The 12,443-nt window shown below is 43.0% G+C and overlaps 1 protein-coding gene across 6 annotated transcripts in view; it reads right to left on the reverse strand.

Annotated features, from left to right (window-relative positions):
• Positions 1 to 12,443, reverse strand: part of HHAT (hedgehog acyltransferase) — a 184,605-nt gene that overhangs the window by 135,649 nt on the left and 36,513 nt on the right. For all 6 annotated transcript variants that reach the window (XM_081186026.1, XM_081186024.1, XM_081186027.1 and 3 more), the window contains one exon: positions 12,101 to 12,272. In XM_081186026.1, the coding sequence (XP_081042152.1) occupies positions 12,101 to 12,272 (172 nt within the window). The remainder of the gene's footprint in view (positions 1 to 12,100; positions 12,273 to 12,443) is intronic.

Consider the following 12,443-nt stretch of genomic DNA (forward strand, 5'->3'; position numbering starts at 1 on the left):
ACCCCAACAAAATATTAAAATACAGTAATCCATCAAACATTAAAAACTTCCCTAAACAGGGCTGCCTTCAGATGTCTTCTAAAACTCTGGTAGTTGTTGTTCTCTTTGATATCTGGTGGGAGGGCGTTCCACAGGGCGGGTGCCACCATTGAGAAGGCCCTCTGCCTGGTTCCCTGTAACGTGGCTTCTCGCAGTGAGGGAACCACCAGAAGGCCCTCAGCGCTGGACCTCAGTGTCCGGGCAGAACGATGGGGGTGGAGACGCTCCTTCAGGTATACTGGACTGAGGCCATTTAGGGCTTTAAAAGTCAGCACCAACACTTTGAATTGTGCTCGGATATGTACTGGGAGCCAATGTAGGTCTTTAAAGACCGGTGTTATGTGTTATGTTCCCAGTCACCAGTCTAGCTGCCGCATTCTGGATTAGTTGTAGTTTCCGGGTCACCTTTGATCATCTTGTGTGCAGTTGTATGCAATGAGGTTATCCCATTCAAGCAAGGAAGGCAACAGAACTTGCCTTCCCTCTCCTCCACCCTATGCCTACCAAATAGATACCTTCCAGATCAAATGGGACAGGCATGAGGAGAGAGGAAGGGGCCAGGGAGTTCCATTGTACAAGCAGAAGCTCTTGTGCAAATAGGACAAACTTCGTTGGATACAATCCAATGTTTTCAGAACTCTGTCTTAAGGATTCCATCATTTTCTGGATGGATGTTCCGGCCCTTCGTGATTCCACAGCTAAACCACTCCCTGATCTCTTGAAGGACTGTTTCAGGAAAAGCTAAGTGTGGAACAGAACAAACTATTTTGGTGACTCTGATCACAAGCCCAACCTGGGTGGAATCTACACACATATAAAAAACGTTGTGAAAATGCTTTAAAATATATATATATTGAATTTGCCATAGCTCACCATCGCCATCTAGTGTCACATTTGTATAATGCACTTTTAAAAGGTAAAGGGACCCCTGACCATAATGCACTTTACAACACACTTAAAACGTTTTATTTGCAGCTGTACAGCTGAGTCCCTAGTGGCCACAGTGCTAAACATGGATCTTAAGATGATTTTGTCAAGAATCAGCTGGAAAGCAAAATTTCTTCATTAGCATAACTGGCAGTCATCTCTGGACCTGCAGTAAGCCACCCAGGACACATTCCCACAAAGAAAGATTGATTGCAACCACATTGGAGTCTGCTTAACATAAAGCAATGTTCAAGTCATGTTCTTCAAGGAGTAAAACATGCACCTGAAATCTCAGGTGCATCTCATATATACACATAGAGCATCAATATGTTAAAACCTCTTCCTTCACTCATTCTAGTTTATGAACCACAGCAGGTGTAAGAAAACATCAGAAATGTCACACTTCCTTCCAGAATCTCAGCTGGGACCTCCAGGTTTGGATTGGTATAATAAGCAAATATTGATTTTCAGCTCAGCGGAAATCAAGACCTATTGATCTGAGAGATAAATATTTACCCTCAAAGGGCTATAAATCTTCATGTGCCCTAAATATAAAGTCAATAGCTGGTGTGTTCAGTGTTATTACAGACATTGCTCTACTTGTCCGCCCAGAATTCTCTTGGTCTTTTATAGCATGTGTTCCAAAAAATGTGCTTTAAGCTGCCCACACCCCACCACCCTAGAAAAAAACAACCAAGGTAACAGCCTGCCAACTGGCTTTCATTTTGTGGAAATTTCTGAGCTCCTAAAGACAACCTTCCCAACATTCAGTTCTGAACATTTGCTTTTCTGTGAATTCCTACAATTCCCAGAGCAGTTTAAAAACTAGGTCTTCCCAGGGAACTCTGGAGACTGTACCTCTGTGAGGGAAACTACAGCTCCCAGGATCCCTTGTGACTGTTTAAAGGGGTATAATAGTATTTGTTGGTTTTGAAAAGTATCACACAGTTAGAAATATTTTAGCGTGCAATCCTAAGCATATACACTCACTGACCTTAGTGAGCTTTACTTGTGGAATGGTAGTAGCCTAGTGGTACCTGATTAGCATGGAAATGATTCCAGATTCTCCAGTAGGGAGTGGGAATGTCCCCAGTCTGAGACACTGGAGAGTCACTGCCAGCCAGCGTTGACAGTACTAAATTTGATGTGCCAACGGTCTGACTTCGCATACGCCAGCTTCCCACGTCCTTCACAACTGAGGCTTCTGCATGAACGTTGACACCCATGAAGGCCACCAAAAAGAAGCGGGAAATTGTGACTCTTAACTCTGCACACTTTGCCTCACACAAAATATTGCTGTAGTGGTTGCTGGGCAACACCACTCACTACAGGAGACAGGAATTGCAGGCTTGCTTTTTCAGCAATGGTGGTGGCTAAGCCAAATAGTCAAGTCACCAACCCACCACCACCACCGCTGTCTCCTGAGGGAAAGGCCAGAAGGAAGACGCACAGTTGGATGCTCCTTCCCAAAGATGCAGAGTGCACCCAAGTAGTGATAGCCAATCCTTCTCCCTACCCTTACTCCCTTACTCCTGCTCTGGAATAGGAAAGGGCAGCATGGCTAAGGGACTTGGGGAGCTTTTTCCACTCTGCTATCAAAGAATCCCCTAGCCTTTCTCCCAAATATGGAGCTGTGGAGCACCAAATAACTGCTTACCCTTCCCTCCGCACATCTCACTCACTAGAGGGTGATGCTGTCAGTTTGCATTTCTTAGTGCAGAAAGTATTGATCTGATGTACAGAGATCTTTCCTATTCTAATCAATTCAAGAGGGTTCTGGAAGCTTCTCTGTGTGAAAGCAGAAGGTTCACAATGTTTGGGTTATTCCTTCAGAGAAGCTGAGTGCAGTTGGTTTAAACTGGTTCTGTTCTCTCTTCTGTCAAGGTCATGCTGACTATAAAAGTAGGGCAAGAAGGAGCCTGGGTTTCACATTTTCTTTCTGTCTCTCTTCCTTCTGGTGTGGTGTTAAGATTTAGACTTATTATATGTTTAAGTCTGCTGCAACTGGACTTCTTATGGACAGTGCCAGTCTTGAATGTTTTGGATTTGTGAGCATTATGCTCATTTGCTTTCAGTAGCAGTAAAGCTCTGCTGGATGAAATACAATTGATTCTGGTCTATTTTTTGGGAATCCTGCAACGTGTTTAAGTTTTTACTCTGCTAACCATACGTTGGAATCTACTCTGGATCAATCTTGAGTAGAATTTCATGACAGGTGCCACACCAGCTGTGGCAAGCACACTCGTTTAAGCCTGTTCTCCCCTTCAGATGCTGATCCTGGGTGGTAGTCAACCGAGAAGAGACCTATTGAAATGAATGAACCTCTCTTACCCATGTTCCTTAATCTCAGTGGGCCTACTCTGATAAAAATTTAGTTGAATACCACCCACACAGTGCAGCAGAGAATGTCTGCATTCAGTTTCCTGATCCCAATGGGATTTGCAGTCAATGCCAGTCAGCTGACAGGTGCTGAGTGCAAGCCCCTTTCGGTAGAGATCTTCCATTCAACCTGGCTTGAGGTCCAACCAGGCAACAAAGAAAGAAAGGGAAGAATTGGGAGCGCTTTCAGAGTGCACTCCTGATTATTTCCTTTGAAGTTGGGTCAGCTGATGTTAATGGTTTCAGGTGATTGACTGGTCTAACTGGCCTGAGTACTCTGTCCACCAATCAGATCCTGTCCCGTCCCACCCCCACCCCCCACCCCCGGCTGTAGCATATTCTAAAGGGTTAGATATACGTGAAAGACTCCAAATATATTTTGTAATCCATGAACTGGGGCTGTCACTGTATTTTGCTAGAAGATTCTACTATTCATTCTCCTGTTCATTTCTCAAAAGCATGCGCATGATAAAAATGAAAGTTCTTGTGCTAACTGTTTCCCATCATTCACTTTCTGGGCATGAAAAGGTCACTAAAAAAAATCAAACCACAATTCTAGTTTATTCAGGGCTGGTCCTGGAATTAGGCAAACTGAGCTCATGACCTTGGGCAGGAAATCTGTGGCACGAAATAGTTAATCGTTAATTATTTACCAAATGATCCTATTTTTTTACTTTGAGGTCATCCCTTTGGATTTTCTGCCTCAAGCACCAAACCTCCTTGGGCCAGTTCTACATTTAGCATCAAGGCCAATAACCAAACTACATTGGAAAACGTACATCTCCTTACATGTAGGTGTGCATAGATAGCTATTCTGAAGGTTTCCATGTTAATGTTTTCTCTCCAGAGAGTTCTCCTGCAATACATGCAGCAGCAGCAGCCACCATAACAAGCACTGTTAAAAACAAGAGCATTGGCCCTTAAATAATTTACTTACAATTCCAACCATCCTTATTTAGCAAGTGGCTGTTGGCACACCTGCTTGAGTCATCTTTGTGTTAGTACCAGAGATGCTCCTCTCAAAAGAGAATATTCTATGCACTGCTTCAATCGATCGGCAGAAGCGAGTAAAAGATTATGAGCCAGGGCTTAACAAGCTGCTTCGTTTCCAATATAACGGGGTGTCTGGAAACCATATCCTTTTTGATGCAGCTAGGCTAGCCCTGCTAAACTGCCAGCTGAAAACAGCTGCTTCTGACCCTAAAACAGTACTGCTATGTCCAGGAAAAGATACAGGGCAGATGTTTACTGCGAACAAAAGTTTGCCGTATTTCCCTTCCCTGGACAAATCCAATCCCTCTCACCACAAGATATCTTATTTGTTCATTTGAAAGAGCGTTTCCCCCCCTTTTTGCAGGAAAGCCAAGACGGCTAATGTCACTTTTGCAAGATGCAACTCAACAATTATGAAAAGAAATGAAAGCCTAAAGAGCAAAATAATCACGAAGCACCACACTTTAATACAGTCAAACGAGTAACCTTGCAGAGAAGCTCCGCTGTGTTCAGCGAAGCTTATCCCAGGTGTGGAGGATTGAGACCTAAATAGAGTAGTGTTTCCAGTTCCTTCCAGAGGCCCGTAACTGTCAAGCTCAGGCAGGCTTCCTGGGGAAGGAATTTCACTGACTGATTTCACACAATTGATAGACGGTATCTGAAAGCAGGGCCTCCTCGGGGGAGCTAAATGGATGGGAAGCGTTTGTATAGCGAAAGACGCATCCTCAGATATCCTTTCAACTTTAAACAGCCTTGATAAGCGTTATCTAGATGCCCCTGGTAAGAAAAGCGACCTGACATTAGAAAGAGGCTTACTGGGATAAAAACTGCTGTTGAGAGTTCTCCTCTTGCAACTGGGAAAGAAAGAAAGAAAGAAAGAAAGAAAGAAAGAAAGAAAGAAAGAAAGAAAGAAAGAAAGAAAGAAAAGGGAGCTCCACAGCCAAGTGCATGAGGTAGAATTGGGCCTGCTTCAAGCAATCAGCCATGAGGCACTCTGGACTCCAGCAGGAAGGGAACTAACCAGCCTAGCTCAAGCTGCTAAAATGCTGTAGCTGGATCAGGATTCAAATCCCCACGCAGCCCTTAAGCTCACTGGGTAACCTTGATCTAGTCTCAGCCTCACCTGTCTCACACAGCTGTTTGCGGGAATTGTAGGGCAAACAGAATGTACATGACCTTGAGCTCCTTGGATAGGTAGGATAGAAATGCAATAAATAAGTAAATAAATAAATAAGCGAGCTCCCATTGTGTTCACAAGCAACCTGCGCAGAAATGCATTCACTAGTCAAAGTGTGCGCATATGAGTGGAAATATCATACAAAAATACACCGTATTAAGGGAATTTTCTTGCAGGAATGTGTGAGGGAAATTTTGCACTAAAATGCTGACACCGAGTTTCATGAGGAAGAATGAATTTGCATGATTATTCGTTTATTAATAAAATTTATACACACACACACACTCCTCACAAAAGAGCACAGGGTAGCAATGTATAAAGTGTAAAGCTGAACTTAAGCCTGAAAAAAATGAGTAACTGAGAAAAACTGGAATCGACTGATTCACCCCCTCTCTAGTTTATAGTACTGTGAGCCTCTTTGTCGTGTATCCTCTTTTGAAAAGTGAGTATAGACTTGAGATTTTATGACTGAGTTTTCCTTTATCGCTATGGGTCGCTCTTCCAAATCCAACCTTGAAAGAAAAAAGGAAGGAGTAATTTTTGCTGTGTGTCTTTCAAAGCTAATTTTCTCCTTTCAAAAAACACATACTGGAAGCTCCTTCCCTCAAATGCAGGAGGAGAGAGGGAAACACATTTTGATAAACAATGAAAAGCAAAGTTGTTTAAAAGCAAGTAAATTATCTTTAAATCATGGGTCAGTGTCTGGGGTGGGATCCAATGTTTCCTTTTGCGATTACCTCCCAAAAGAAGATGGGAGGCACCAAGCCCTATTCATGGAAGAATCTAGAAAGTGCATGGAAAAAATATATCAAGCCCAACACGCTTCAGGCTTGAGCCCTTTTTCAAGAGGGAAACTAAATACAAGTACATTAAAAAAAAAAAAGTTCACAGTGCCTAACTGTCTGAAAGTCAGGGAAAGTTTTCTGCCCACAGCATCCCAGGAGGCTGTTCCCAGATCCAACTATTAAAGGCAGAATAGGTTACGGGGTTTTTGAATCCCTGAACATACCGTACATCCTACATAATAAACCACCAATCTGAATTGGCTTCAAAGAGTGAGGTAAGTCTTGAAAGAAGTATCATCAAGATATGCAATCTTCTTTCCTACCGCCTCCGCGGTGCTAGTACTCCTTCACATCATGACAAATACACCTTCAGTAACCTTCCACTTATTTAGAGGATACAGACTAGACAAAAGATGAGAAACATAGCTTGTAGCAGCATTCTTAATATGGATCTTCAGTCTTGAAATCTGTCGCATCAGAAACAGAATGCAACATAGCTAAAGACAGTTTATTGATGCCTCCCCTTGATCTATCCTCTGGGCTTCAGCTGTTTAGTATTGATATTATTACATCTTTGTAATAATGGGCATTCTGGATATCCTTTGAACGCTTCTTGGAAATTTAATCTGGTTGTAGTGGAAGGGTTTCTGAATTTGGCATAAAAAGCAACAACGACACTTTTTGTAGTTATTTCAGGAAAACAACTTTGTTCACCAAGCCCATTCCTGAACTGAGTCCAAGGATGAGTTGTCTGCCAGTAATGAGGAGCTTAAACCAAGAGCACAGAAAACACTGCAGTTTTTTTCTCTCCAGTCAAGATAATCTCAAAAGGCTTGAGAAAAACAAGCACCAAGCCGTGGACTATTCAACAGTTGTTACAGACTTTAAAATGTTCTGCATGGATAGCTACTTTTCACCTGCGCTGGAGGGCATATATATATATATATTCCTATTAATACTTTTTATGAAGTCCTCACTTGTGCCTTGTTTGGGGAGGAACATCTCATTAAGCACCCTAAATTATATTTTGTATTGTCTGTTTTCAAATGCAAGATGCCAAATATTTCGCTTCCTCCTCCTTATCTTGTAGAATAATGATACCACACCAAAAAGCCCCAAACAGCAGCAAAACAGATTCCTTTGTTGACTTTCCATTAGTATGTAGATGAATGCACAGACACTAATATGTTCAAAAACAAAACACTGGAAGCTTTAAACCTGAACTCACCCAATTCTCACTTTATCTTCTGGATTATTAGACAACAAATTAAAAGACACCAGCTACAGATAGTATTCTTAGACACAATCAGAATCAAGCTCCAGTTTTAATTTGACAATAATAAATTAAACAGCAATAAAATTTAGCAATTATAGAGCACATGACAGTGTGCAAAGCAGTTCACATATATCAGCTCAATTATTCCTTAACACAATCCTGTGTGCCCGCCCCTGTTTTATTAAACACTATGCTGAAAAGGCTGAGGACCACACAAGATGGATGTAAAATGAGTCTTTTAATGTTATGTGAAGGTATTTTAAAATGCAAATAGCATCACCCGGGCATGTTCATCAATATCAGGATTGCAGCAGGCAGAGTGGCCAATCCTGAATAATCACAATGGCTTCCAGGAGTCCTGTATATTGAAGGGATTTAACGCATTGCTTCTGTGGTCCTGAGGAAACTTCCACCTCTGAAGGTGCTCTCTGCATTAAAAGGAGACCCATCGGTGGTGCAAATGAAAATAACAATATCAGAGGAAGTACCTTCCTCAAGACCACAGCACAGAAAGAAAGGGTTAAGTTTCCCCTTCCCTCCAGTTCCAATCCCAATAGTAATCACACACCCTTGATTGATGCCATTTGCATTTTTAAAATATTGGGATGACCCTCGGGATCCCTTCCAACTCTTAAGATTCTATGATTCTATGAAACTGATGAACACACAGGCTTCACATGAAAAATAGATACTGCTCTCACCACAAAGAAACCCTCCAGATTCCATGTGGTTGTTTTCAATTAATTATATTTTGAAGAAGAAGAAGAAAGGACCTCTGGACGGTTAAGTCCAGTCAAAGGGGACTATGGGGTGTGGCACTCATCTTGCTTTCAGGGCAAGGGAGCCGGCGTTTGTCTGCAGACAGCTTTCTGGTGTGGTGTAGTGGTTAAGAGTGGTAGACTCGTAATCTGGTGAACTGGGTTTGCTTCCCTGCTCCTCCACATGCAGCTACTGGGTGACCTTGGGCTAGTCACACTTCTGTGAAGTCTCTCAGTCTCACTCACCTCACAGAGTATTTGTTGTGGGGGAGGAAGGGAAAGGAGGTTGTTAGCCGCTTTGAGACTCCTTAGGGTAGTGATAAAGCGGGATATCAAATCCAAACTCTTCTTCTTCTTTCCAGGTCATGTGGCCAGCATGACTAAACTGCATCTGGAGCAATGGGACACCATGACAAGTGCCAGAGTGCACAGAAATGCCGTTTACCTTCCCGCCAGAGTGGTACCTATTTATCTACTTGCATTGCTGTGCTTTCAAACTGCTAGGTTGGCAGGAGCAGGGACACAGCAACGGGAGCTCACCTCATCACGTGGATTTGAACAGCCGACTTTTCGATCAGCAAGCCCAAGAGGCTCGGTGGTTTAGACCAAAGAGCCACCCACTCCCATCTCGTAAAAGACTTAGGTTTAACATATGCAGTTTCAGTCCTCCAAAAATAGCAGATTAAGCAGAGATCTGAACCATTACAAAAGTATACAACCCTCCTGTCTAATCCTCAAATGCTGCACAGATTGTATTTTTTGTATTTATTTTTGTTTTGTTTTTACTAATGATGTTATCTATCTCCACTGGCTTCAGGTTTACATTGCTAATTGGTCATTGCTTCTTTTCATACTAGATGAGGCTGAGCAGTCTCCCGCTTCATCCTGCCTAAAGAAGGTTCCATACATTTCAAACCTTCCCAGAATCCAGGGGCACCAACTATAGGGGGCAGAAGCGGCTTCAGCCCCCTCAATATTTATGGGCAGGGGGCCAAGCCCCCACAATATTGAGGGGGCCACCATTCCCCACCACCAACAGCCAGGTAGGGCAGGAGGCGTGGAGGACGATTTTCACCCTCTGCGCCCCCCACTGCCGATGGGCGAGTGCTGGCCTGCCGGGTGAGGAGGGACAGGTCACATGACACCAGGCCCCCTCAATGTGGGGGGCAAGTTGGCACCCCTGCCAGAATCTCAGTAAGAATCACATTTAGTGTTAGGGACCACCTGAGCTAGAACCAGGGCTCACTGACTCTGTGTACAGGTGCAAGTCCTCATGATCAACTGAACGTCGGCATAGACAAAATATGGGTCACCTGACATCTTTGTGACATCAAGTAATTGACAGGTGGGTGGCTCTGCCCAAATGTCAAACTTTGCCCATGGGGATGAGATGATGAGGAAGGAAAGGATCCAGTCCACCAGCTAGATCCAGTTCCTCACACCCGGTCTATATAAAGAGCTTTGTGTAAGTTGGGTATGATCAACAATAGCATTCCTTGTTCTGTTCTGTTATTTGCAGTTTGAGGCTCAGGGAAAGCCTGGGCAGAAAGGTAAGCATTCACAGTTGTGCATTCCTTCCACATTTAATTAACATTAGACTTGTTTTAGAATGCCCTATTTTCCCTTCCCTTCCCTTCCCTTCCCGTTTGTTCGTTTCTTTCTTTCTTTCTTTCTTTCTTTCTTTCTTTCTTTCTAAGCGCCAGAAACAAAAAAAGCAAGCTTAAGCTTACATTATCAAATGATCACCTAATTGATCACCTGATTCACCATCAATTTCAAAAATCCACCATATGACCATGCATCTCATTTCCAATCACCTGGTCAAGATTATCTTGCGGTTATCGAGATCTGACACCGATTGCATTAAACGAACTTGGCGGCAATCGATTTCACAACGCTGCTTGTTCCACGTCGTATCAATTTCTTCTTTATTGTATTGAGTCCAGATGTGTGGAACTCAAAAGAGCACGGGTTCCCTATATTTGGTCTCTTAATTTACCGGTAAAAGAATAAGGCTGAATATGTTCCATCAGTTATTAATTTTCTGTCATTTAAACATGAAATGTGCCAGCAACTAGACCTTCTTTAGCTTACTGAATGGTATCCTTATTTGAACATTAATCATCAGTTCTGAATTTCATGAACTCCTAATAAAGCTGTAGAGGAAAACATGTCTCTTTGTGTGGGCAACGTTCTAGGACTTGTTATTCCTGCCTGAGGTGCAAGATGAACTGCAGCTTCCTCGCTTATGTATGTCACAGTGTTGGTAGAGTTGCCAGCAAACCCCTCCAAACCAGCAAATTCTCTCCTTTCGGGTATTTTCAAAAGGATTAGCGTAAGGAGCTATTTCAAAAAAACACAGCGTCCCCATACCATTTGTGACTGTTTCGCCTGCCAGCACTCAAGACCATGGGTCAGGCTGGCCAAAATGGATATAACACACTGGCAGGGATAGAGCAGGTTGGGGCCAAAGTTATTATCAAATGGCTGTAAGCCACAGTTCCATGCTGCTCCAATCTGCACATGGCGCAAGAAAGGCCAGCTTTTCCCCAGGACTGAAGATAACAAGGTAGCCCCACGGACTATGAAAGCTCCATGGGCCTACCACAACCTCAAATCATTCATTTATTATTATTTAAGTCATCGCTTTGCCCCCAAATATCTTGAAGCAGAATGAAATTCAACACTAAAATGTTAATATAACATATATATGTGTGTGTGAAGGTAGCCAATAGATCTCAAGCCATCGGTGAATTATGGACAGATTAAGCGAATGAGACTAACACTGGGTCTAACGGTCAAGAGGGCAGTTTCTGTATGTGCTGTAGAAGGAAGTGAGGGGCAGATGGGGCTTGTCAACCTGGGAAGGGAGCCCATCTAGGAGAAGGGAAACTCTGATTCTAAGACGGTTGGATGGTGCCTTCTATGCCTCCTTCCAGCAGGTCTTGCAGCCAAGCTGGTACCAAACATATTGCTTTGCTAATTATTATTATTATTATTATTATTATTATTATTATTATTATTATTAACTCTGGGCGGCTTCCAAAAAATATTAAAATACTGTAATACATGAAACATTAAAAGCTTCCCTAAACAGGGCTGCCTTCAGATGTCTTCTAAAAATCTGGTCGTTGTTGCTCTCTTTGACCTCTGGTGGGAGGGTGTTCCCTTTGGACCACATCTGCAAGGCTGAGAGGGGGGCTTCATCATCTGGGCAGCCCAAGACCTCCATACACACTGACCAGGCTTGCACCCTGGGAGGTCACTTTGGTGCTGCAGCAGTTTGACTTCACCCTTGGAGGCACAACTCCATGTTTCTTGAGACAGATGGATGTCATCAACAGCAGTGTGTGTGTGTGTGTGTGTGTGTGTGTGTACATGTATGTATGATATGTATTAAAATATTCATAAAACCTAAATAACAGCCAATGAACATTGTCAGGTCTAGACACAATATCTAAAATGGGCTAATAACCAAGCTGGGGAAAGCCTGAGAAAACAGGCTTTGTTTTTAACAGCCGTTGGAAGCACCCGTACATTAAAAACAAAATAAGAGTCCTGCTGGATCAGGCCAAAGGACGTTTGCTGAACCTTTGCTGCTTACAAGCTGCCTGTAGGCATCTGGTTGGCCACTGCAAGAACAGGATATTGCCTACAGGGAGCCTGCAAGCAGCAGAAACCTGAAACAGATGCACTTCTCTTAGGAGGAACAATACACTGCAGATCTCACTGGTTTACTGCATAAAACCAATAGACAGGCACTAACCTAGGGTCCAGTAGGTCACTGCTTCCAGATGTGAAGGACTGCTGCAGATGGCATGTATATACATAAAGTGAATCATCGACTCTGCCAGCCACCACCAAAGCAAAATACGAACGGAGCCCCTGATGAAAACCCAGAGGTTGAACTTCAAACTGCAGGTTTCTTGTTTATTCATCTGTATTAGAAATAATAACAACAACAACAATGGTGATGATAATGAATGGTGATGATAACAATACTGTATAGAAAAGACAGGACATTTAGGCTGCAATCCTATATACACACTTACCTGGGAGTGAGTCCTACTGAACTCAGTGGGACTTACAGTGGTACCTCAGGTTAAGAA

The sequence above is a fragment of the Podarcis bocagei genome (genome assembly GCF_964188305.1).
Source record: "Podarcis bocagei genome assembly, chromosome: 3".
Lineage (NCBI taxonomy): Eukaryota > Metazoa > Chordata > Lepidosauria > Squamata > Lacertidae > Podarcis > Podarcis bocagei.